Consider the following 27,602-nt stretch of genomic DNA (forward strand, 5'->3'; position numbering starts at 1 on the left):
TATGGGGGGTTGGGTCTCTGTTCGGCCGAGGATGTATCTACATATGCTTTTGTGGCTTCGAGAGCACAGTCGTGGTGTTTGCAAGACCATATTCTTCGGGGTTGTGATATTTATGGGTTGGACTCTGATTATGGGTGTGCGATGGATCGTTTACGTACTTCACTTCCAGATTTTGATCTTAGCGGGTTCTCTAATAAGGACACCGCCCCCCCTAAAGCCCAACATGTTGTGGCGAGTGCCTTATTTAGTGGAATCGTCAAGAGTTTAGAAGTGAAGTTTGATCTATCCCCTCGCCAAAAGGCGGTGTTTGAATGCCTTCGGGCTCCTCGAGCTCAGGATTTTCTAACGGCCATCCCCATTGAAGGATTAGGCCAATGTATGTCGGGTTTGGAGTATCGGGCTATCCTTAAGTACCGGTTAATGATCCCTATGTTCCCGACGGATGAACCTTGCCCAATTTGTCGCAAGGTCTGTTTGGATTCTTTTGGTGACCATACGGTGCATTGCAAAGAATTGTATGGCTTTAAATACAGACATGATCTGATTAGGGATGTTCTGTGTGATGTTCTTAAACGGGCAGGGATTTCTGCTAAAAAGGAGGCCCCTGTTAACTTTCTCACGGATCCTATTGAAGGGAGATCTACTTTACGACCAGCTGATATTCTTGTGTTCGGGTGGGCAGGGGGAAACACGCCTGTGTGGATCTTACAGGAGTGTCTCCTCTTGTTGGGCTCAGGGACCGTGGGTTTGTTGTGGGTCAGGCTGCGTTGAAGGCTGAATCGGGCAAAGTTGTTAAACACGAGAAAGCTTGTTTAGATAATCAACATGTCTTTCTACCATTTGCCTTTGATACATTTGGTTTTCTGGCTCCAGAGGCTGTGAAATTTTTGAGTAGGGTTCAGCGCGTCGTACACGGAACCTCTTCAGCTTCTAGGTCCCAAAGGTTCGTTTTTAGCAGGATTGGCTTTGCTGTTCAAAAGGGGGTTGCGGCGCAGCTTGTTGCCCGTTTGCCTGCCACTTTATTGTAATCGTTTTATAGTAAATTATATAAAACTTCGATTGTGATGGATTCAGAAAGAAAAAAAAATATGTTAAAGATTGTTATAAATTAATAAACCGTATATAATCATTAAGGTAGAGTATTTTTTTTGTGTATATACTGTTGTAATAGAATATTTTGTGATACTTACATAAATCAGAAAGCAACCTAAAACTAGATCAATATGAAATAAATATACCTGGTAAATCCCACGGTTCGCACTTGTAGAGATCAACTTCAGGGATGACTTCGAGTTCAATTTTACGTCCATTTATTTTCGCTTGAGATAGTAAGCGACAAGCTCTTCATCGGTGGGATGAAAACGGAAGCCAGGAGGCAATGAAACTGGTGCCATTTATGTATGTGTATATTTGACGGTCTACGGTATATTGTTATTAGAATTCTGAACTCTTGATCTTCTTGTCCCTAGAAAAACATGTTTATGAAGTTTATTTATTATATAAAATCAGTCATTTAGAATTCTTAGCATAACATATATACATGCATATATATATGCATGTGTGTGTATATATAATATATAGAGAGAGAGGAGAGGGATACCTTAGAACAGGATGATCTAAAGGGAGATATGACCAGGAGGAAAGAAGGAAGGAAAGATGGTGGTGTTTGGGGGGGGGGGGGGGGGGGGGGGGGGGGTTTGATAGGAGAAGGAAAAGAGAAGGTGAGAGAAAGCAAATGGGGGTAGGGAACACTTTATCTTTAAATAAATTTGTTTTTTCACCTTGATTCTTTATTTCATTTGTGAGTCTTCTCAGTTGAGTCAGTCCACATCGTATGATGTATTTGCATCATTTTAGGTTAATTTATAAAAAGATATGAATCATGTTATAATATTAAACAAAAGCCGTTGTCTGGTTTGAATGATCCAAAACGATGGATCAAGTAACCTATGATTGGTTCCAACTTTAAAATATGTGTCTAGTAGAATATATAGAACCATTCTGATATATAGAATGTTATATAATACAATCACACAATTTAATTTATCTTAGTATAAACTCTTAGCTTATAGTACATCTATTGTTCCTATTAGTTGAGAGGTAGTTTAATGAAGGATTTAGTATTAGGATTTAGGATACAAAACAAACTATAAAAATTAAATGATACCTAATGAGAGAGAACAAAACTTACTAGCAATCACTATTACAATATCAAGAATAATAAATGTTTAAAAAAATGTGGTTATTATCTAGTTCCGTAAAAGTACTTTGTTCATAGTAAGTAACTATGTTTTCACACATTCGACGTCACTTGGGTAATTAATAGTGGACATATGGAATAGAAAGTACTCATTTCCTACCGATATGAGATACGTTTCTTCCGAATGCTTGGCAGATGTATACATTAAAGAAATAGTATCATGTCACAAAGTTCTAGTGTCTATTGTATCACTAAAACGACCCAAAATTTAGAGATATATAATATTTTTCGTATGTTTTGTGTATTGTTTAAAGTTCTGTTTAGGTTATTACAACCTTAAATTCCTAGCCACCACACTCGTTCTTCATCTCCAAGTAATTACTAAGAGTGTGTGTGTGTGTGTGAGCTAGAAATAGAGAAGCCTCTATCAAGCTCAAGATCACGGCTTTTGGACTGGAACTCTTCTAAATCGTGTTAAGGAACGATTTTTGTGAAGATTCATCGGTGGAAAAGATTAATGGATTAAAGCTCAAACAACCTCGGATCTTGACTTACTTTCAGGGTTGGATCGTGAATCACTGGCCAAAAGTTCAGATCTAGGGTTCATCAACTAAGTTACTGCTAAACTTGATAGATGTCGTCGTATGCTTAGTATATTGTGTTTAGCTTAGCTATCGTGTTTAGCTTAGTTACCGAAATTACCTTACTATTGCATTATTTAGTTATAGTATAATACAACTCACATCTAGTCTAGGTTATCACGCCCACGTATGCAATAACTTCATTAGACGATAATTAACTTAGATAAGGCAATAATCTAGTTTTACGATAAGTTAGATAAAGATAAAGCAATAAGAGAGAGTGGTTTACGCTTCTAAGCATATACTGAGTTGTTAATTAAATTAATAATCATAAATGGCAGTGTTTGATGAGTAATGATTTGTGAAAAGTGATAAAGTAACTATGTATAATAGTTAGTATGAAAAGGGAACGAATGAAGTAACTATGTATAATAGTTAGTATGAAAAAGGAACGAATGACATTTAGTATGAACTTGGGTAAAGCGGCGAGCCTTGTATATGCTCACATTGTAAATTGTTAGATGGTTTAAGATGGTGTAAACATAGAGAAAACCGGCAAGCCTTGAACGTGTGAGCATAGGGAAGGCCGACGAGCCTTGTACGTCCGACGACCCTTGTACGTCCGACGACCCTTGTACATGTTCTTAAGGATGAACATATAGAAGGTCGGAGAGCCTTGCACGTGTTCATAGTGATGAGTATACGGAAGGCTGACAAGCATTGCACGTGCTATAGGATTGTTACGAGTGTTTCTTTTTTATATGTTACATTATGATGAGTACATAATGATGTGTTATGTTATGAAATATGATTATGAATTGACGTTATGTGCTAAACTAGAACTCACTTCTTTTCGCCATAATCACCTTCACCAAACTTATCCATCCGATCAGTCGTTAGGCGCGCTTTGAGATAAGTTTATAACCGTTAATTTCATTCGATAATGGTTTATAATGTCGCAAAAGTTCTACAATGGGAAGTTGTAAACTTTAAACTCGTATGACATGACGGTTTTTATATTAATCTACTATTATAATAAAACAAGGTTTTTCTTAACACCTGTCATTCACAAAGCAAACCCCTCTTTAATCTTCACTGCATATTGTTGTAACACGTGGCATGCCTCTTCATTCAGCATTTGACGGTTATTTTTTTAAAAGAGAAGTTGCAGATGGTTACTACTTACCACTACCAGATTGTAACATCCTAAAATTTATAATGTTGAATAAAGGAAGTTATGTTTAGTGATTTCGCGTAATTGATTAATGTCGGGGAAGGAGCGGGTCTTGGACTTGGATTAATTGAGATGGGTTAAATGAGAATGGGATTTCAGGGATATAAATACCCCTAAAATCCCAAAATATCTTCATTTTCCCCCACTCTCCTAAACACACACATACACACACACCAAGCGCACCCAAAACCGCCGCCGGCCGGGCCGAGAAAGAAGGAAGGATCGAGCGAGGTCCGGGTAAGAGGGAAAGAATAGTGGTGATACCAAGATAAACGAGATCCAAACAAGCTCAAAAGGTATGATTCTTGATCTTGGAAGTTTAAAGATCCGAGCTTTAGTGTATAAACGACCGAAAATGGTCGGGAAGCGTAGTGGGTGGTATTGAACCTTAACATGGGTGTTAAAATCGCCCGAAATGTTGATCAGAAACCGAAACAGCGGACATCTGGGCAACTTCGCCTTCATCTGGGCAACTTCGCCTTCAAGCGATGAATTTCGCCTGCAAGCTAAGTTCGCCTGATGAACTTCGCCTGCAAGCTAAGTTCGCCTGATGACAAGTTCGCCTGAGGTTTAAGTTCGCCTGATGATAAGTTCGCCTGAGGTTTAAGTTCGCCTGATGATAAGTTCGCCTGAGGTTTAACTTCGCTTAAAGCTAAGTTCGCCTGAGGTTTAACTTCGCCTAAAGCTAAGTTCGCCTGAGGTTTAACTTCGCCTAAAGCCAAGTTCATTTAGAAAATAAATTAAAAATCTAATGAAAAATGTGTTAAGACAGTTAATGGAAATAAAATTTTTCCAAGCTGACCTGGCAGCTCGACCCCAGCCAGGGGCTCTGCCCCTTGGACCCTGCTAAGGGCTGCCGCCCCTAGACCCCGCTGCCAGGGGCGCTGCCCCCGGACCCCCGTTCGTTGTGGGTAGTAATTAAGACTAGAAAGATGTTATAAGTAGTGATAGTTAAATTGATATGTATACTTGTTATACAGTCAGCCGTGCACAACTGAAGAAAGGGATTACGATCAACGGAGAACGTAACCGTGTTCAGGTGAGTTTCTAGCCCCATTTATGTGTTACGTTTTCGGGGCTGTGTGCATACTCAATATGTTTGTTAATACACTTATCCTAAGAGATAAGTGTATGCCTTATGTGGATAATGTGAAATGTATGAATGATTGCTTGATGGTACGTGAACGATCTTCGGATATTGCACGTACTGTCAGGTTGTAACGCTAAGTTAAGGTAAGTATGATATGTATGCTTATGTGTATGAATGTGATAAAGTTAATAAAAGAAGGAAAGGATGGTTGTATGGTTACGAAAAGGGTACCGAGCCCTAATAATACTCGAGGTACGATGTATGGTTGTATGGTAACGAAGAGGGAATCGAACCCTGCTAATATTCGAGAACTAGGGAACCGAACCCTACTAATATTCGAGGGAAGAGGGAAACCGAGCCCTAATAATACTCGTGGAAAGAGGGAAACCGAGCCCTAATAATACTCGTGGAAAGAGGGTACCGAGCCCTAATAATACTCGAGGAAGGAGGGTACCGAGCCCTAATAATACTCGAGGAAGGAGGGTACCGAGCCCTAATAATACTCGAGGAATGTTGGGCGTAATGCTCTTTATAACGTAAGATATGAAAGTAAGTTAATACAAAAGAAAGTATGAAAGTAAGAAAGTAAGGAAGTATGAAAGTATGAAAGTATGAATGAAAGAATATAATGTTATGTGAATGGTATGATTATGTGATTATCTAGAACTCACTCAGCGTAGCTGACTTTTAGTATGCACGCAGGTGAGTAGGATGAGGCAGCTCGCTTGAGAAGACACATGGCACTGAACAAGAATCTGGCATCTGAAGACTTACGATGTTTTAATTTTAATGTTTTAATGTGAAAGACAAAGGACGTTTTGAGACAAGTTATGAAATATTGTAATGTTTTATGAAAGTTTTGTATTCCGCGTAAATGTTTTAATTAACTCTGATATTTAGAACTGTGTTTATGAGTAAATCCAACACGAAAGTAGGGCTACCGGTAACGGGGCCTTACACTTATGGTTTCTTCAATCTACCGATCCTTCAATATCAGATGGTTTCACTCTCGATTAGTGGCCACCCAATTATTCGTCTTCGTCGATGTCTTTAGATAGAAACCGTCTCCTAATTGATATCATCGCAGGACTCTTGATGGCAAATCAATAACCCTAAATTTCTACACTCATTCACACCCATGGAATGACTTCATGAAAGCGACTTCGCTATTAATATTCATCAGCAATCAGTATGCACAACCCCCAAATTTTTATCCAAATTCTGTTACTCGATTTGTCGAATGCTTCCTTCCGGTATATATAGTAGATGATAAGGTTTTGTTTCTTTAATGCTTATTAGATTTCATTTTTAAAATGCCTATGGTTATTTCAAACTTGTGATGGACATCATTTGATCGGATTTGTTTGTTTTATATCAATCAAAAGATTTTGTCTTTGGTTCTGGAAATTAACAATTACTAACAAATTGAACAAATTCCAGTTAGGTAAGATGGAAAGATATTGTTTGGTGTTTTAGTAAGGTAGCATTAAATTTGGTCTTTTCTTAATTGTTCAGCAGTTTAATATTTTGTGGTCAACTGAAACATGTCTTGGATAGAATAACTTGGTTAATTTCGGTGTCGTTAAAGACTTAAAGGTGAGGCTTATAGGGGTAATAATGTCATTTACTTTGTTTCATTTCCTTGCATTGATTATACTAACCTAATAGGATTCATGGGGTAATAATGCAACATATGGAAACTGTTATTTTTTATGGTTCTTTTTGGGTTTGGAGTATTTTATTGAAGTTCAGAATGTTTAGGTTGAAACTGTTATGTTTATGTTTTATTTCTTTATGTGTTTGGTGTATTTCTTGGAGTTTCTAATGTTTACACATAATAATTGGTGCATTTCTGATTTATGGTTGCACATTATTGTCTTTTTGTTACTCATTATTGTATGCAACTTAACTCTGTATGTCAACAATATAGGTCCTTCTTGGTACTGGAAGAATGAATGAAGATCATGTCAAAACTTGATACAAAAGATCACACACTCTTATATAATCGTTCGGCTGTATTATACACTTGTTGCAGGTTTCTTTCATCAGATCCTAATAGTTATTCTTTATCAAAAGGTGTTATTTTTATTTAGTATCATTTGTTTAGATTATGTACAAAAATCCTTTTACTAGGATCGAGTAAATTAGTTAAATTTGAAAGTAAGTTACGTTTCGCAACTCATGTTAATTTCTTTCATGTCCAATGATAGGACGGATGATTCAACTGTCATGATGAGTCTCACTTGTGGTAGCCTTTCTGGCATTGCTTCATCTACTGGTAAGCATGGGTAATAATATATAGTTATACAACTAGCATTACCGTATAACTATTTATGTTCAACATCCACATTTTCTTTGGATCTTGTGACGAGGAGATAGCAGTTGGAATGAACCAATGGAGGGGTCAAACTCTTATTATATTTTGGTAAATGGGTCAAGGCTATCAACTGGTTTTAATTTCTTTTTAACTTGTGATTATCGAAGAAATAATGACTCATTATCTATTTACCTATTACGTTAAATAATCATTTATTCCTAAAAGCTTTAAATATCTCAACTGCTGTTACATGAAAGTTGTAATATCACTGATTTGAAAGTCACTTGCATAGGCATTGAGATTTGTTATGTTTCTCATTGTAACCAAATAATGTCTTTCTTTAATATGCACCAAGTTTTGCAAAACTGAACTGAATATTGTGAGGTTTATCAGAATTACATGAACAATTAATATCGACGATCACAACATGTGTTGCGGGACCCCTCCTGGTGCGCCATACACCATTTCGTTTGTTTGTTTATATTTTTTTTGTAACATAAATTGTTAAAATTGTATAAACTGTGAACGGAAAGCAGAAGCGGATAACGTGCAAATAGCAACATTTGATTGGAGTTGCCATGGCATTTGTGGATCAGTTGGAAAGACTTAAAAGATGTTCACAAAGATGTTGCGGTGACAATCCCGCTCTTCTTTGGACTGCACAATATTAGGCGTGTCTGTTGTCAAGAATGATGGGTTCATATGATGAGTTTGGTTGGTGAAAGAGACAAAATTTTGGTAGATTAGTGTTCTGTAACAAATTTACAAGCTCCATCCATGAAAATGAAAAGAAAGTTCATATAAATATTGCATTATTTTTTCCAAAACAAAAATATTTAACGTATTTTATTTTAATATTTTTAAATTAAAAGTATTAATATATTGATTTTATTTTTGTTCAACGATTTTCTTTTTGAAAGATTTTGTTTAACGATTGTATTTAAAATATGCAATTAAAATTTATAAGTTTTGAATTATGGAACAAAAAAAAATAATCAATACGGTTCAAGTTTTTATATACACATATATCAAAATATATAATGATATATAAACAAGTTAAATGGATCAACTCATGAACCTGTCGAACACTGGAACTAACACAAAAAATGCCTCTTTCAGCAAAACGTATTCTCATATTAAGGATGATGCCACAAGTACTAATAATGAGATTTTGTTTTAAGATTTTGTATGATTTAACATACTATATGTTTGTAAGTTGTAAATGTAATTACTAGGTAAATTGCAAATGTAAGTATTCAAATATAATATATATTTATTTAATACTTTTAGCATTTTTATGTAACCTTTTTTGTACTCAATTCCGTATAGTATACGGGTTTATAATCTAGTATTTAAATAAGAGGATAATTCATTAATTTGTTGGAGTGAAAATGAAGTTAGGTGGGTACAGGCTTTTGCCACGTGAAGTGGGTACGGTATCCCACGTGTCAAAGCAGGGAGAGTTGCTGTTGGACCCACTTGGTCTTTACTTTTCAACCATCCATCTTTTGTGCTTTTCTTCTTTTTCAATTTTGTGTTTTCTTCTCTAGCTGTATTCCTAACCTCATCCCCACTGTACGTATATTTCACATACATGTATACATAGAGAGAGAGATTTTTGATATACATAATGTTAAACATAAAAGATTAGATAAATACTAAAAAACATATTCTAGTAGATTTTTCACAAATAAGAAAAATATACATGTAAGTTAATAAATGGTTTTATCATACAAAAAGCATGTGAACAGAAGAAAAGAAGAGCCGCGTTAACATTTCATGATTACGTTATAGCATAATTATGCTACAAAAAAGGTTAGTTTAATAAAAGTACGTTACAGTTTTACAACTAACATAATTTATTACATTAAGGTTTTACAAGTAGCGTAATAAAATACGTTACTTATAAAACTGTAGCGTAATAAATCACGCAAGCTGTAAATATTGTAGTTTAATATTATTATGCAAGTCATATTTTGTGTTGTTGCTTAATTATGCTATTCGCATAATTACCAAATTGCCGCTGCATCTTTTCTTCCCTTCGCTTCACACTTTTTGCAAGTCAAGTTTGATTAATGTAGTTTATGTTACCTTCAATAAAGAGATCGATCAATTGGTTATGGGTCTATGAATTTTGAGATAGAACCTTCAACACTACCATACTTGCATGCAATATAGTATATTTTTGTATCTTAGTTATTAATTATTAGTCGTATCACTAACTTGTGAGTTTGAATTAATAATCATTATACTATAGTTTGTACGCAATAATCTTCGAGTTTGAATGTTTTGCTAAATGTAATTTTCTTGAGGAACCATTTATTACCATCATTAACAACTAATCCTGGGACCGCAACTGTTTTGAGTTCATGTTTTTAAGCATGTGAAAAGCATTTACAGTTTCTAAAGTTTCTGTTGGTATTCTAAAGGGGAGCTGCTCATTTTGGAATTTGGTAAATTTTCTGATGTTCATAATCCAATTAGACATTACACTTGAATACTTGATAGGAGGATAAACTACCACATATCGGGCTAGGCTCAAATCTTGAAAGGCCCATTTCTTTGGGCTTGGTGGTTTTAATCGTCCAAGACTTCAGTCTCCAAACACCCTCCGGCCTCCTCCAGTCCTCCTTGTTTGGTGGTGATCTGATCTCTAGCCAGTAGCCACCATATTACTTTGTATATAACTAAGGGCCAAACCAGTATGTTGCGGTGGGCGGTGGAAATTAAGCCGGAAACCTTAGACGGATAAAAAAAGCGAAAAGAGTAACCTACAAATTATAGGAAAAATAACAAAAAATTAATCATAAATTGTCAAACGTTTGACAACTTGTACATTAGTATTTGAAAAACAATAGCATTGAAACGATGGTAAAAATAAGCAAGCTACATAATTAAATAAACATGTCTAAAGTTAAAAGTTAGCTTAAATTATATGAAGTAAAATAAAAACTTTGTATAAAAAAGAATAAAAGAAAAAATATTAGTTAAAAAATAAAAGAATAACTATATAACCTTAATGGTCATATTACAACTCTTTTAAAGTTTAGGGAAAGAAACATAAATAAATTAAAAAGATGAATTACTAAAATTCAGAGGTTATATGATAAGTCTATTTAAGTTCAGAGATATAACGTTATAAACGCGATTAAAATGTAGGATCAAGTGAAAAAAGCACATTAAAAAAAAATCTACCAATTTGAATTTACAACAGTTCACGTCTTTTTGAATTAAAACACACACACACACAAGAATAAATTTGACAACTGGATGGTTGGATACAAAGCGATATCATGTTTTGGAACCATTAGGCCAAGTGTAGTGAGCGACAAATGGTAAGGATTTGAGTGACAAAGGGCGAGAACACCGTCAAGTATCGGGGGTGGGGCAATTTGTGGGCTACAACTAGAGGTGCACAAATCGGGTATTTAAAAAACCCGGAACCGGGTAGGAACCGGTTCCGGGTATGGTCAACAAAAGTCAAACCCGGTTCGGTTCCGGAACCGGTTCCGGGTATAGTCGGGTATTTGACCGGGTTTTGACCAGTTCCGGGTCGGGTTTTGACCGGTTCCTCCGGGTTTTTTTCGGGTTTTTGACCGGTTCCGGGTCGGTTCCGGTTCCGGAACCGGCTCCGAGGAGAAATCCTATACCCGGTCAGGAACCGGTTCCGGGTATGGGTTAGAACCGGTTCCGGGTATGGGTTAGAACCGGTTCCGGGTCGGTTCCACCGGTTCGGTTCCGGAACCGGTTATTTTGTGCACGTCTAGCTACAACACAGCACCCCAAGGCTACATATCGCCCCCCTTGGCCAAGTGTCAAAGATCCCCTCCACTTTGTAGCTCATCCACTACACATAGCCTTATATAACGTGAAACGAAACAAGTAGTGGACGCGTCATTTAACATATACATAAACACCTAAATAACTTGTTATCATCTATCATGGCATGTTATAGGGTAACACACACATGAAAACGATCAACTAGTAGGATAAAACAACACATTAGCATATAAAAACGCTCCATTAAGGCCTAATTAGTGAAGTTATCATCTAACATATGCCATTAACACCAAATAACTTGTTATGCCTTAATGTGACGTTTAAAACATCCCTTTTGGTTTAAATCAGTAGACTTACTATCTAATATACTTCGTTAAAACTGAAATAACGTGTTATGATCCAACTGACTTGCAGTTGGGTAACTCACGTTAACATTTGAAACGGACCATAAGACCATCATCTAACATACGTCATTAAAATCTAAATGACTTGTTAATAGTGGCCTAGTGGGTCTATCATCTGGCACCCTCTTTCCTAAGTTTAAATATTTTAGTTGATATTAAAGATACTCTTGTTAAAGAATAAGAGGCAAACGCCACCTGAATAATTTCAAAGAACGTATCACATACTTCAAAGAACGTATCATCCATCATCTGGTACCCCAATGTCCCAGTTAAAAATATTTTGTTGTTTGGAAGATCTTTACATTTGTCCCACCAGTATTCAACACAACTGTCAAACAAAGCGATGTCGTTCCGTGAAACCTAATAAAACAGTCACGTGCCCATGTCTTTACTCCAACATGAGCCACAAACCCCACCCATTTATTCATTTTACAAAAAAATAATAATATCCATCTGACGTGGCATCTCTGTTCACCACTTTTGCACTTTTTCTTCGTACAAAACACTAGTTCCATTTCCTTAAACAACACAAAAGTCCTCTGTTTCTCTCTCTATCCGTTTTAAGGTTTTCCGGCAGATCCACTGCCTGTTTATTTTGTTGCTTTAACAGGTGTCTTCTTTAGAGAAATTGGTGCTTTGAGGCATCAGAGTTCGGATCTTTGATATCTCCGGTAGATTTCGAGATTACGGGTCGGATCCAATCATGGTTGAGGTATGTACTAGATCCTTTAAGGTTATTTTAATAATAGACTCATTGGCCAATAATAAATAAGTACTAGGGGCGTGCACGGTTCGGTTTGGATTGATTTTGGGCTAAAACCAAACCAGAAACCGAAACTTTGGTTGTTTTGGATTTTTGTAACCGTTCAGTTTTGGTTTTGGTCTCGGTTCGGCTACGCGTAACTTTAGTTGTTTGATTTCAAAACAATGAAAATGAAAGTTAAGATTGTCATCCATTTAAGTTTGTTAGTATAGATTATTGTGGTTTAGTTTGGATTATTAAAATTCAGTTTACGTTTATGATGATTAAATTATGTAATATAATTATCTATAGAGGTTGGTTAATGTTGACTGTATATATGATTTTGTTCTTCCCTATTACCACAACTTTGACTAGTTATGTTCGTCATTTTTGACTTAATTTGGTTACTATTTTCTTTAATCTAAACAGAACTTGACGGAAAGTGTTCATTGGATCAAAATGCGTATTATGCGTGTTTCTTGTTGATCTTCGTATCTCTAATGTTATCTTGCTAATTAAACATAGGATCAAAGTGAGAGTTCTTTGTCGAACATCATTACCAACAGTCGACTTGATGATCGATTTATGGCTGGAGAAGACTGTGCTCTAAAGGTTTATAGCTTTATGACTTTTATCATTTATGCTCCCGCAACGATTTGCTTAAAAAAAACTTTTGTTAATGTTGTATATTCTTGTTGGTTTTTTACTTTTGGTGTCAAACAGGCTCGCAAACCATACACGATCACTAAACAAAGGGAAAAATGGACCCAAGATGAGCACAGACGGTTTCTTGAAGCTCTAAAGTTGTACGGGCGATCATGGCGACAGGTTGAAGGTATGGTTTATAGTTCATGTCTTAAAAAGTTAATACAGGTTTAGATGGCATTTCATATATACCTTTCTAAACTTGTAATTTGTAAAATATCATATTTTTTCCAAAGCACAAGTTTCGAATGCGTTATATACAATGCGGTTTATGATCCATGAAATAATGAAATTGCGGTTTATGATCTTGATGGATTTGCAGAACATGTGGGGAACAGAACCGCGGTTCAAATAAGAAGTCATGCTCAAAAGTTTTTTTCCAAAGTGGTTCGTGAGTCGAGCTGTGTTGACGGAGCAGAGAAGGGACAAGGACCTATTGAGATCCCCCCTCCTCGGGCAAAGAGGAAACCGACCCGCCCTTATCCTCGTAAAGCGTTAGTTCCATTCAAGAAACGTACTTGTCATGGTTCATCAAGATCAAGTCTTGAAAACATGTCCTCAGGTTTGCCTAAATCAATATCGACCCGAAGTCTAAAGCTTTTTGGGAAGACTTTTTTTGTTACGGGCTGCACAAGCCCGTCTTCTGTGGACACATTAACAACACTACCATGGAACTCGATGCCTACTCTAGGACCCGAGTGTAAAATGACACAATGTTGTTCACAAGATAACGAAAACGGTGAGTGTGGTGACGAAGGAGAAAGGTGTGCAAAGGGGTTTGTGCCGTACAAGAGGTGTTTAGTAGAGGAGAGTAGTATGTTAACATGTGAAGAGAGGGAAGAGATAGGTGTAAGGCTTTGTTTGTAGACTTGTGTATGTGTGTAGTTTCAAATTTTGTTGATGGGTTTGCATAACTGGGCCAAATGGGTTGGGCTAAATATTATGTTTTTACTTATTTGTTTTATGATGTTGTTAGTTGTTAGATATAAAAATATTTATTTCTTCTTTAAATACTTATCATTTTTGAAGATATTTAAACTGTATTCTCGGGTTTAAAATATAAGGAAACGAAATAATAAGATTGGATAGGGGAAGAAAGGAAAAACAATAATATATTTAAAAGACATTCTCGAATTAAAATAAAAGAAAAGAAAATAAAGTGTTCATTACATTATTGAGTTAAATTGGAATGAAAACATAGGGAAAAAATGTAAATTTACAATTATGTTCTCATAGTAACATGAAAAAAATAATTGAGATAAGATAAATTAGTAATATTGTAATGAGCTATAAACTTTTCTTTCACAATCAAACAATATTTATTTTGCTAGAAAGTTTTGAAGGAAAAAAAATCATAACTTTTCTTTTCATTCTTTTTTTCAAAAAAAAAAAAAACACTTAAGAATGAAAAAAAAATTCTTATTTTTTTTTCTAACCCCTTAAATAAAACACTCAAAAATGCAGTGTAAAGGTATTTCGTTTTTAGCTCAATGGATTTTTAGTTCATTTATCACATGTTATGAGTCTTTGACGAGAAACTATAGGATGGGACGATAGGTTTATGAAAATTTGGTGCCCAATTGACAGGCATAAAGTGATTAAACATTTATTAATAATAAAGAATGATTAGTGTTTAAGTTCAACAAAAGAACAAAATTCGAATAAACCAAACTAAAAGGAAAAAGAGCAGCAAATCAAACTTACCAAAAAACATACCTAAATATTTTTTTTAAATCAATATGCACAAATGTATTATGCGGTCTCGTAATTTGTCTATTTTAACATAGTTATATGTATTGAACTCTTCTCTATTCACACTCATATATAAAAAACACTATCAAAATTTTAACAACCATTTTAAAAGAGAAAATCACTATCAGGGTGTGGTGTTTGATATGTGGTTCTAAAAAACAGTGAATGCGATTGAAAGGGTGTCAACATTGCCCGGGTAAATTGATTTCCTCCCACGCAATTTGTTTCTTCCTCACACGAATGTTAAATCACATGGTAAAGTTGGACCCAAATTAAACAAACTAGAATAAATAAGTTAAAATGAACCACAACAAATTAAATAAAAGCCAACAAGAACAAGATAAGATAAAGATAACACAATGCTAAAAATCGATTTGAAAGCTTGATTTAATGTGCAAGAGAACAAATCAAACGACAGTAGGTTGAACAACATTGAAAATGAAAACATTTGAAAGACGTTAAAACAAAAGACGTTACGTGGTTCACTGATTAATATCCCAAATATGATATATCCACAATTCAACATATTATATGACAAATTGCAAGAAGCAAACAACCCTTTCATAATCTATCCACATCTATGATGTGACATGTACTCTACTTTCTTGCCCTTTTAAAATTAGCCTCCGGACATATCTTTAAGATATTTCCGAAAATTGACATTTTAGAAAAAAAAAGGAGAATATACTTATGATTTATTTTTTTTATTTTTTATTTTATTAAAGTGATTAGTTTGTAATGTTTAATGCCTTAAAAGCTATCTTGAAAGACCTTTTATTACTGAAGATTATTTCCATCAACCATTTTTATAAACTTACGTGTCATATTTATTCTTAACATATTGCATTTGTATTTGTATTTTACGACCTTAAAACTAGTATTTGACTTGTTTACCTTATATTTAGTATTTTACTTGTAGCAGTCTGTTATTATGTTATCATGACGTTGCATATATATAATTTATTTGCTGTTTTTATATACCCGATTCAATACTGTAAGCAAATTACAATATGAGAAAGAAAAAAACACAATTTACCGATCTAGCCTATTCTCTCTCGGCATAGATCGATCACTCTTGTTAGGTTACGCAGAGGAATATAAACACAACACTGCACAAACTAAAAGCAATAAACAGGACACAAGATTTCATGTAGTTTGGTTAAGACGACCTACATTCATGGATTGCAACTAGGGTATTTATTTATTAAACACGGTACAAAAGATCACAATACATGACAATGATTATATAGAGAACAAATAGGTTTAATGACTTATGGACCAATAAAAATTCAAATGGGCCTTCCTCCATAACAAAATGAGCCCCCCTAGTTATCTTCTAAAAGTCAACCTGAAAACCAAGTTCAAAGTCCTTCACAAACCTTACAAATCTAGTAGTTACAAATTTCTTTACATACTTTTGATCTTGTAATTGGGTTTTTAGTTCTTTTGTTTTGACTCGGTTGATCTTAATTAATATGCGGCACAGGTTGAATCAGTTGCTATACTAGAAGGTTGATTGGTTGAATCATTTTAATTAATCACTTAGTAATCTTAGTATGTTAGTTTTATGTTAAGAATGAACTTGAATTATATCAAAAGATGTAGCTTGGTTAATAAATTTATGCATGCTAGTCTTATGTTAGGAATGAACTTGAATTATATCAAAAGATGTAGCTTAGCTAATCAGTTGGTGCAGGTTAAGATGCTGCTGGTTAGCTTCCATTTGGTTGTTAATCACTTAGTATGCTAGTCTTATGTTAGTTTGATTGGTTAAATCAATATGCTATTAGGTATTAGTGAATCAACCATGAAAGTTAACAATGAATATGAAGTATAGGCTGAATCAAGTAGTATGCTAGTAGGTTGATTGGTTGAATCAGTTTAGTTAATCACTTAGTATGTTAGGAATGAACCTGAATTATCTCAAAAGATGTCGCTTAGTTAATCAATTTGTGCATGCTAATCAGTTAGTGCAGCTTAAGATGCAACTATTTGGCATTCATTTGGTTGTTAATCACTTAATATTAGTTTTGTGTTAGTATGATAGTAGTTTGATTGGTTGAATCAGTTTAGTTAATGAACTTTATTTATCTTAAAAATATGCAGCTTAGTTATGTTAAACCTTAGACAAGTGAATCAAGAACACCAAACACGATTTTGCATAAAACGTTTATGCGACTCTTTTCATTAATAGAAAACAAGAACAGATATTTTCTACTCTCTACAAATAAAACCTTTGATGGGTTTATATAACACCCACAATTCTAATCCTACTCAAACTAGGAAACATAATAATACTAGACTTCTAATTTATTTAATAATAAAATAAAATATAACTATGACACCAAGTTTTTCAACCTGGTCCATGAACTTTAGATCTCCACCAAACCGCCCCTTGAGATCTTCCGTACCACCCTTACACTTTTCGTATTAGTCATTCGGGTCCTTCAAGTTGGTGTTGCTCCAAGTTTTACACTCCCTCTCAATACCAACTTCCATTGTTCCTCCAAGATCCTTCACACCTTTTAACGCTCGCACCTCTTTGAGCTTGATTCTTGGATTCAACCTTTTCACTCTACCTTCAGGTTTCTTTTTCTTAGTAATTGAGCCAGTTTCAAGATTACCATTATTTAGAACTGCATCACCCGTTTTCAGATAGGAACCAACTTTTGCTTTCTCAACTCCATGACCAACTATCATGGTACTCAAAGCAATTCTTCCATCCTTACTCGATGCATGCTCCCTCTCGAACTCAACTCCTTAATTCGTTCGTTGATTCGGATCACCCGAACTTTGCATGAACCTCATGCAAACTCCAACGTCAACTTTGTTGGTTTGTTGATTTTTAACGTTTTCTATTCCACCATGACAACATGTAACATTAGACGGAACTATCTCCTCGTGCACTTCATCCAACACGGTTTCTTTCTCGTCTTGTTCGGTTACTATCACGGTTACGTTTTGATCAACCGCACTTTCTTCTTCAAACACAATTTCCTCATCATCTAGATTCAAAATAACAATAGATGATTCCAAGGTTACCTTTAGCGAATTCGACTCTGGCGTGACTTGTCCACCAATAGGAGTCTTCTTCAAACCATTCATCTACCAGATTCGGTTTAAATTCGGTGTCAACTGCGTATTTTCCTTGAACCTCAGCCATATTAGCCTCAACATCCCACGGTTCTTCTTCTCTAACAACAGCTGCATTACCTTCCTCCATTGGTTCTCGACAGTATTTTGCCATATGCCCTTTTTGTCCATACTTATGGCACCTAAAAGGAAACTGCTTTGGTTGGTACCTTGATTCCTTGTCTCGGTTCTCTTCGTCCGATGAATCTTCTTCAGAGTTGTCATCTCGACACTTTCGGTTCCATTCTCTCTTCTTGGGTCGGTCACGTTTCTCATTCTCCCAATATTTACTCTTGCCTTTCTCGCCATAACGGTTCTTATTTTTGTTGAACCAATGCTTCTCCGTCCTTCCGACATACAAGACTTCGCTCTCGGTTTTAATCGACACACCGGCTAACTGTTTTGCCAAGGCTTCTTGTCCAGCAAGAATATTTTCGAACTCGGTAATACTCGGTTGGGTCGCCCACCCTTGAATAGCGATAACAAAACTACGATACTCCGGCCTTAAACCATGAATGAGTATCCGCTTCATACGAGCATCACTAACCCGAGACTGTGGATCGAGTTCTCTAATCTCGCGACACAAATTCTTGACCTTGCGAAAATATTGTGCGATCGGAAGATCTCCTTGAGAAATCGTCATCAACTCACCTTCGACTAGTTGCAATCGAGCATCGTTCTTCTTCGTAAATAAGGTCTCAGCGTATCCCACGCTTGCTTTGGGTATTCGAGATCTTGAATGTGATCAAGAACATCATCATCAACCGTTGTCTTGATAATAAACAGCGCCTGACCCGCTTTCACCTGCCACTTTCCGATACTACCGTTAATATCATTCGCGGGTTGTCTCGTCTCGGTACCATTCGTTACCTGCCAAAGAGACCTTAAAGATACGACTTAATGCATGTCGACCATTGTTTGTAGTTGCTTTGGTTCAACTTCTTGATTCCTCCTACCATCTGTAAGTCTGCCATTGTTTCGAACAACTACTGCTTTTAATTAGCTATCTTGTAAATCAAAAGATAGGCTTATGGTCGAACAAAACAAATTATGATTGCCTGGCTTGACTTTTCCTAGAACACAAATTCTTTGACGGCAAATATGAATTCAAAACTCAATAATTGCAATATTAAGCTTTCATAAAGCAAAACAATATAATATATATTGCAAGGTGAGGTAGCAGTATTATTTCTCACCACCAATGGCAATATTCTTCACGTGACACCTTTTTTTTAATTATTTCTTTCTCCTCGATCGAACAAACAATTGATTGGGGGTGACTAACCTCAACTTCCGTTTAATCTTCGGACTTGGCAGTTGGCGGCTAGATCAATGAGATAAACAGGATCTTTCTCTACGACCTTTACTCACTTCAGGATACGACCTACGGATCTTGAAACTTATCAGAACCTCGATCGTTTTCCTGGCCCCTTATGCCTTTGATTTAAACCACTACCGCAATCAAGACTTGCCGCCGATAAAAACACGAGCCTGGATCGTTAGGCTTTGATACCACTTGTTAAACCTTAGACAAGTGAATCAAAAACACCAAACACGTTTTGCATAAAACGTTTATGCGACTCTTTTCATTAATAGAAAACAAGAACAGATATTTTCTACTCTCTACAAATAAAACCTTTGATGGGTTTATATAACACCCACAATTCTAATCCTACTCAAACTATGAAACATAATAATACTAGACTTCTAATTTATTTAATGATAAAATAAAGATAACTATGACACCAAGTTTTTCAACCTGGTCCATGTACTTTAGATCTCCACCAAACCGCCCCTTGAGATCTTCCGTACCACCCTTACACTTTTCGTATTAGTCATTTGGGTCCTTCAAGTTTGGTGTTGCTTCAAGTTTTACAAGTTAATCAATTTGTATAAGTTAATCTGTTAGTGCATTTTAAGATGCTGCTTAGAATGAGTTGTAGGGTGGATTGAATCAGTTATCGCTTGGATGCTTAAACATTTTTGGATCAGTTGGATCATTTGGAATCAGTTGCATGTTGGATTAGATCAGTTGGATTAATTAACCAAGCATGAAACAGTTTGATTGGTGTAGGTTCGGTTGAGTGTTTTTCTATAGGTTGGACTAATAAGTATCATCGAGTTCAAGTATAGTTTTGTACATGTATATTGTCAAATTGAGTTTAAGAGTTAGCTATAGTTCTTGCTTATATAGGTTTAAGTCAAATAGAAAGTCAACAGTTAGTTAATCACTCGATTAGTTAATCATTCGGTTAGATCATCTCGTGATAGGTTAGTTAATTAATTGATTAATCAATCATGTTAACACGAAGCTTAGTAGGTTAGTTAATAAGTTAGTATTCAACTTAGAATGAAAGTTAGCGATTAAACAACTTAAAATGTTAATATTTATAATCAATTACCATGATGTTAATCAGCTTACTTATGGATCAGCTAGATTGATTAACAAGAGGTCAAACTAAAAGTCAAACATCGTATATGCATAAAATTTAATAATGGAGGGAAAAATGACGACTAGGAGATCACAGGAGAGTTACAACATTAGGGGCTTATGTGTGTTAAATTTATTTATTATTATTATTATTATAATTATTTTTTTAGGGGGGGAGGTTGCAAAGTGCATTTTACTGTAGATCACATGAGTGCATAAAGTAGTTAACTCATAAAGAGAAATAATATAACCACCACAAAAGTAAAACCCACTATAGCTAAAGTTACCAATATTTCATACAGAATTCGAGAAATAGCGGTACCGTACTGAACTGTACGTACACCAGAAATTCAAAACTTGATACCAATTTGATACAGATAATACTAAATTCAATACCAGTATTGAATTTGCTCATCCATACACCACGTCCATCATTTATACTATTTATTTATATGAAACTAAAATTGAAATTAGGTGGTGTATATTCAACGAATAACAACGGCATCAAGATAATATACTTCCTTAAAAAATATTAATCAATAATAATAATAATAATAATAATAATAATATTATAATAAAGACACCTCACCCACCCACCTACCCCATTAAGAATAATATAATATAATATTGAAACCCAGAGGCAGCCGCCGTGTTATATAAAAATCTCCACTCCGTCACTGTCTCACACTCGTATCGTATCGCTCTTTCTCACTCGGATCGCCGGTCAACCAAACAGATCTCCGATCAATCATGGCTTTCAACAAGATCAAGGTCGACAACCCCATCGTTGAGATGGACGGTCAGTCATATTTTCCATTTTACCTTGATTCTTATCACTCATGCTCCGATCTATCAATCCTACTCGTCAAATTTATCAGATCTCTCTTATATTTTTATCTTATTATTATTATTATTATTATGTTGTGTACGTACCATCTGATTACTGATTCATAGAGTTATCATATATGAACTTTCTAGGTTTTATCGCTCCAATATTAGCTTCTGATTTCCATCGGTTATTTTCGCAAGTTTCTACCGGTTTTTTCTTATTGATGTTCAATTTTTATATTGTTTTGTTTATCATATTATAATTATATTATTTACGTACGATCTGACTAGTGATTGTTATAATCTCCTTAGTAGGTTTTATTGCCCGAAAATTTGCAAACTTTGCTTTCTGATTTCGATCTGTTATATATATATATATATATATAAGTTTAGACTTGATTTTGTTTGTTTCATCCTCTGTTTTTTTGTCTCTGTTAGCCTAATTTAGTAGTAGTAGTAGTAACTTGCAGAACAGTGTTTGAAAGTATAACAGCTTGTAAATTTTAAAACTAGTTTCTTTTTTCAAAACTAATGGAACAATTTTAGATGATTATGGTATGAATTGATCTATTTGTTCACTACTATATGTAACAAAGTATATATACAGATATATTAAACAGTCTTGTTCAATCATGATGTTCTTCATTGCTTTCGGGATGAATATTTGTTATGAATGCAGATACTGGCTAACAATTTGTATCTTTTTGGTAACAGGAGATGAGATGACTCGTGTTTTCTGGCAATCGATTAAGGACAAGGTTAAATACTGGTTGCTTTGAGTTTAAATATTGGTTGTCTGGTTTACATTGCTAATGTTAGTTATGCATTGCAGCTCATTTTCCCCTTCCTTGATCTGGACATTAAGTATTATGACCTTGGTCTTCCTAACCGTGATGCTACTGATGATAAAGTAACCGTCGAAAGTGCTGAAGCTACTCTTAAGTATGTCTATTTCGCAAAAAAAATAAAAAATATTACAACTTGTTTCAAGATATTATGGATTCACTTCTGTTTTGTTTCTTTTATCTGATATGTCGAATTAAACTTTAGGTACAATGTTGCAATTAAATGCGCTACCATTACTCCAGGTATGCAAAATTTGTTCATCATATTGTTTGTGCTAATGCATTGGTTATATAAAGATTCTGATAGAATGTAATCATTTATAGATGAGGCTCGTATGAAGGAGTTCACCTTGAAAAGCATGTGGAAGAGTCCAAATGGGACAATCAGGAATATCTTGAACGGTTAGTGATATTTCTTAATTCTTATACAAAGTTACAAACAATGATGAGGCTATGGATTTCTTATTTTAGTGTGTTTAAAATCACTTTATTTGCACTTTTTCAGGAACCGTTTTTAGAGAACCAATTCTTTGCAAAAACATTCCCAGACTAATTCCAGGTATTTTACCAATCTGGTAGTCGTTTTCTTTTTTCATTATTTTTTTCTATTATTTAGAAATGTAATGACTGTTGTATCTATAGGATGGACAAAGCCTATTTGCATCGGAAGACATGCTTTTGGTGATCAATACAAAGCTACTGATGCAGTGATTAAAGGACCTGGAAAGCTGAAGCTAGTTTTTGGTATGATAATTATTCATATATATTTCAGTTCAATCCACAAAATTATCTTTGTTTTGTAACATATATTATTGTTTGTCCCGAGATGTTAGACTTATAAACGAACCAAACAAACGCGAACAGGGCATGTTTTTGTTTGTTTATTTAACTTTATCTGAACTGAGTGTGTTCGTGTTTGTTTATGCTTTAGTTGATAGTACCAACAAACGATTCAGGAGCATATACACAAACACAAATGAACGAAAATAACTGAACACATATGGACAAACATAACCGAGTGAACACCAAATAAAAGTAAACGTTAACATAAATATGTTGAGCATTAGACCAAATTATAAGATGTCATATTTTAAATTTCGTAGACTATATTAAACCAATGGGCCTATATATTTAAATGAATATATAATTAGAAGTAAATGAATGAACTTAAACAAACGTAAACTAATGAACATAAATGAAGCAAACAAAAAAGCATAGTGAAGGAACGAGACATGTGTTCTCATGTTCATTAGTTTAGCTTAACGAACAAAAAAGTTCTTGTTTTTACAAACATAAACGAATTGTTCACTGAATGGTTGGTTCGTTTACATGTCTAAGCATGATGAGTATTTACAAGGAGGCTGATTTTTTTTTTGTTTCAGTTCCTGAAGGAGAAGGTGAAAAGGTAGATTTGGAAGTTTACAACTTCACTGGTGCTGGAGGGGTAGCTTTGTCAATGTACAACACTGATGAGGTACTTTATAATTCATTATATTTTTTTGTGCCACTTTTAATCTTGGTATGCCTATTTAGTCTGATTTATATGTTGTTTGTGTTGATTTAATTAAACAGTCCATTACTGCTTTTGCTGAGGCCTCAATGAACACAGCTTATCTGAAAAAGTGGCCACTTTATCTTAGCACAAAGAACACTATTCTTAAGAAATATGATGGGAGGTATGTTATCTATCGTATTAGTGGCTTTCATGCTATTTTGATTCTTGTATATCTTTATTGATATATATATTTTGTCTTAATTAAGATTTAAGGACATCTTTCAAGAAGTCTATGAAAGAAACTGGAAGTCAAAGTTTGAGGCCGCTGGAATCTGGTGAGTAATTATACTTATTATTTGTATGATTCTTTCAATTAATACCTCTGAAAACTTGCATAATATCATATTTACCCAACCAAATATACTCATTCAAAATTTTAGAATTTTTATATGCATTTCATATAATCCATTTAATTTTGACTGAACAAACGGTCGAACACGAATAACTAAATGAATGGTTTTTTTATTGTCTGTTCGTTAATAATATGAACTTGTTTGTGTTCATTAATGTTCGTTCGTTAATAGTATAAACGAACAGTTCACGAACGTACATAACTGAACATAGATGAATGAACACTACTAAGCGAACACCAATTAAATGTAAACTGAACACCAGTCTATTGGTGGTATCATAATTTCATAAACTAGACCAAATTATATTATAATGTGTCTAAATATTAACTGAATGTATAAATGAACGTTTATGAACATAACTGCATAAACAAGGCACGCGTTTAACGATTGGCATAAATGCCATAAATTTTAAAAGGGTATATTTGATATTATGATTTGTTGTTAGGTTATTATGTCTCTAAATTTCATTGTCATGTCCTTGTAATTCATTTGTAGGTATGAACACCGTCTCATTGATGATATGGTTGCTTATGCTCTCAAGAGTGACGGAGGTTATGTATGGGCATGCAAAAACTATGATGGTGATGTTCAAAGTGACTTCTTAGCACAAGGGTTCGGATCACTTGGATTGATGACATCAGTCTTGGTATGCTCGTTTAGTAATATTAAATTTTTGCATGCTAATTTTGTCACATGTAAGTATGTAACGTGTATATGAATTGGTTCTGGTTTTAGGTTTGTCCCGATGGAAAGACCATTGAAGCTGAAGCAGCACACGGCACTGTGACACGTCATTACAGAGTGCATCAAAAGGGAGGTGAAACTAGCACTAATAGCATTGCCTCAATCTTTGCTTGGACCCGAGGGCTAGCCCACAGGTTTATAATTAAAAAGTTATTATATTTGAATTTTAATACAAAAGAAATTGAATTGTAATTTGTGTAATGAAGGGCAAAGCTGGACAACAACGCTAAGCTTTTGGATTTCACTGAGAAGCTTGAAGCAGCATGTATTGGAACTGTTGAATCTGGGAAGATGACAAAGGATCTTGCACTCATTATCCATGGATCCAAGTAAGTGACCTTGACCTTGACTTTGACTCTAGTTTTAATAGAACTGTTGTAAAATGTTCTAAATACCCTTAGCTAAAAGGATATTCTTGGGCTTTTGTATCTAACCTGTTCGGGTTGACCTGTTTAATTAAACATGTTGACGGGCCAGCTGGTTATAACATGCCAATCTGTTTGATTTGCTTAGATAATAGGTTAAGCGTGTTGTAAATATATCAATCAATCAATCATGCCCAGTAAAATCCCACCGACAGCAAAGCTATAAGTAGGGTCTGGGGAGGGTGGGATGTAGGCACACCGTACCTCTATCCAAAGGAATAAAGAGGTGGCTTCCAGAGAGACCCTCGGCTCTAGGTACATGTGTATGAAGCAAAATAAAGGAAATCAAAGTTTAACAGTTATATAAAAACTACTACTAATTATAATAATATTAATAATAAGATCACAGTTTAACAGCTATATAAAAGCTAATAATAATTATAAAAATAATAATAATATATGTAAGGGAAATACCATTATGGTATGTGATCTAAATAAGTTAAGTCTAAGCCCTAAGGTATTCAATTCTCTCTAAAAAGGAATAAAGAGGTGGCTTCCAGAGAGACCCTCGGCTCTAGGTACATGTGTATGAAGCAAAATAAAGGAAATCAAAGTTTAACAGTTATATAAAAACTACTACTAATTATAATAATATTAATAATAAGATCACAGTTTAACAGCTATATAAAAGCTAATAATAATTATAAAAATAATAATAATATATGTAAGGGAAATACCATTATGGTATGTGATCTAAATAAGTTAAGTCTAAGCCCTAAGGTATTCAATTCTCTCTAAAAATCCTTAACTTTAATTCTACTTCTCCACGAATTCCTATCCTCAACCATGTCCTCGGAGAGGTTTAGGTCTATCAAATCCTGCCTAATCCTCTCATCCCAAGTCAATTTCGGTCGTCCTCTACCCCTCCTCCCCTCTATAGTAATGTTTTCTACGGATCTAACAGGATTCGTCGTCTGTCTTCTCTTTACATGTCCAAACCATCTCAATCTCCACTCTCTTATCTTGTCTGCTATGTTCGCCACCCCTAATCTCTCGCGAAACACAACGTTTCTTATTCGGTCTAGCCTTGTGTGCCCACACATCCAACGTAGCATTCTCATTTCCGCTACCTCCATCTTTCGCACTTGTGCCTTCTTGATGGCCCAACAATCTGTTCCATATAGCATTGCAGGTCTAACTGCCACCCTATAGAATTTTCCCTTTAGTTTAGTCGGGAAACTCTTGTCGCACAATATACCTGTGGCTGCTTTCCATCTACACCATCCTACCTGAACTCGGTGGGTCACATCACTGTCTAATTCCCCATCGCTCTGTACAAAAGATCCTAAATACTTGAACTTCGTTACCTGCGGGACCACCTGCCCTTCAATTGTGATCTGTGCGTCTTCATTGTCGTTTATCCCACCAAAATCACAGTGGAGGTACTCCGTCTTAGATCGGCTAATCTTTAAACCTTTTGAAACTTTTAGAATCTTTAATATGTAAAGCGTTTTCGTATATAACTTGTAATTTTGCATGTGTTTCAGGCTCAGCAGGGAGCACTATTTGAACACAGAAGAGTTTATCGATGCTGTAGCCGACGAGTTGAAAGCAAGACTTGTAAGCAAATCATCACTGTATGTCTTAAAGTTACATAATTATATATATTAATTATAATTAATAATAAATGTTTCTATACCAATTTCATAAAGAAATTCAGGTTTTGTTGAGTGTATTAGGTAACACGTTTTGTTTTGGTGATTTGTTGATGTGCAGGTAAGTGCATGATGGGTGGTGTAATGGCTGCTGGACCAAGAAGAGATTTATGTTGATGATTCCATGTGTTTGATTGAAATCAGCACTCAAGGATTGATGTATTGGTGGTTATTTTAAGGATTTATAATAAGCTTTTTAGTTTAATCTGAGAACTTGATTTGATCAGTTTCAGTTTGAATGGATGTTTTCTTGCTTGATTAACATCAGAAACTGGGCTTGCTATAGAGCCCTCCATTTGTGAACACATTTAGCTAGAGGTGTTCATTGGGTTTTTCAAATTGGGTTCGGGTTTTTGGTTTGGTTAAAGTGACCCGATAACTGACCCATTGACTCGTTTAAGGTTTGAGTTGTGTTCCGGTGGCTTTGTATTCGGGCAGGGTATTAGATAAACATGACAGCCCTTCATTTACTGCGGTTCATAAGAGTGCTACTAAATATTTGACTATCATTTTAATCCTAAAAGCCACTCGTAACTGTCGAATGAAGATGTATCACTCAGGTGATGAAGATAGATCACGTGATAATACTTGCGTAGGTAAGTTAAAAAATGTGTTGTGCTGCTATATATGTGGTCAAATTTCAGTTCTATTAACTCCACAAATTAAGCTTGATGCTTGTGATTTGTGAATAGTAATATTCAAGTAAAAAGAAGACATGTTTTTAAATATTAAACCGAGTTAGAATGAGTTGTACAACCTGGTTGATGGTTATAATCTCTTACTACAAGGCTCATATAACATGTCGGGGTTGTTTCTCATGTTCGATTAT

General features: G+C 35.0%; 2 protein-coding genes across 3 annotated transcripts; both read left to right on the top strand.

Moving 5' to 3' along the window:
* The first annotated feature begins 11,976 nt into the window (after positions 1–11,976).
* LOC143591440 (protein REVEILLE 2-like) lies at positions 11,977–14,069 on the top strand. Its single transcript, XM_077071644.1, has 4 exons — positions 11,977–12,318; positions 12,874–12,960; positions 13,072–13,183; positions 13,376–14,069. The coding sequence occupies exons 1-4, from the start codon at positions 12,310–12,312 to the stop codon at positions 13,918–13,920; spliced, it is 753 nt and encodes a 250-aa protein (XP_076927759.1). The 5' UTR covers positions 11,977–12,309; the 3' UTR covers positions 13,921–14,069.
* Positions 14,070–20,986: 6,917 nt separating this feature from the next.
* Positions 20,987–27,078, top strand: LOC143593172 (isocitrate dehydrogenase [NADP]). 2 transcript variants are annotated; one of them, XM_077072889.1, is made up of 15 exons: positions 20,987–21,167; positions 21,911–21,954; positions 22,029–22,138; positions 22,247–22,284; positions 22,366–22,443; positions 22,547–22,600; positions 22,684–22,785; positions 23,424–23,515; positions 23,614–23,717; positions 23,803–23,871; positions 24,445–24,595; positions 24,685–24,827; positions 24,900–25,022; positions 26,606–26,695; positions 26,835–27,078. In XM_077072889.1, exons 1-15 carry the CDS (start codon positions 21,119–21,121, stop codon positions 26,836–26,838), a joined length of 1,251 nt encoding a protein of 416 aa, XP_076929004.1. In that variant the 5' UTR covers positions 20,987–21,118; the 3' UTR covers positions 26,839–27,078. The 2 variants fall into 2 exon arrangements, with proteins under 2 accessions (XP_076929004.1, XP_076929007.1); XM_077072892.1 differs by having other exon boundaries at positions 26,606–26,678.
* The last annotated feature ends 524 nt before the right edge of the window (positions 27,079–27,602 follow it).

The sequence above is a fragment of the Bidens hawaiensis genome, unplaced genomic scaffold (assembly GCF_021521415.1).
Source record: "Bidens hawaiensis isolate Kalapana, Puna unplaced genomic scaffold, B.hawaiensis_p1.1 tig00001685_1, whole genome shotgun sequence".
Lineage (NCBI taxonomy): Eukaryota > Viridiplantae > Streptophyta > Magnoliopsida > Asterales > Asteraceae > Bidens > Bidens hawaiensis.

Bases quoted from the DNA above. Each gene is read 5' to 3' on its own strand.
- LOC143591440 (XM_077071644.1), top strand. The intron at 12,961-13,071 runs GTTTATAGCTTT...GGTGTCAAACAG, and splicing joins GAGAAGACTGTGCTCTAAAG to GCTCGCAAACCATACACGAT. The intron at 13,184-13,375 runs GTATGGTTTATA...ATGGATTTGCAG, and splicing joins ATCATGGCGACAGGTTGAAG to AACATGTGGGGAACAGAACC.
- LOC143593172 (XM_077072889.1), top strand. From the start codon at position 21,119: ATGGCTTTCAACAAGATCAAGGTCGACAACCCCATCGTTGAGATGGAC. The intron at 21,955-22,028 runs GTTAAATACTGG...TATGCATTGCAG, and splicing joins GGCAATCGATTAAGGACAAG to CTCATTTTCCCCTTCCTTGA. The intron at 22,444-22,546 runs GTTAGTGATATT...GCACTTTTTCAG, and splicing joins AATCAGGAATATCTTGAACG to GAACCGTTTTTAGAGAACCA.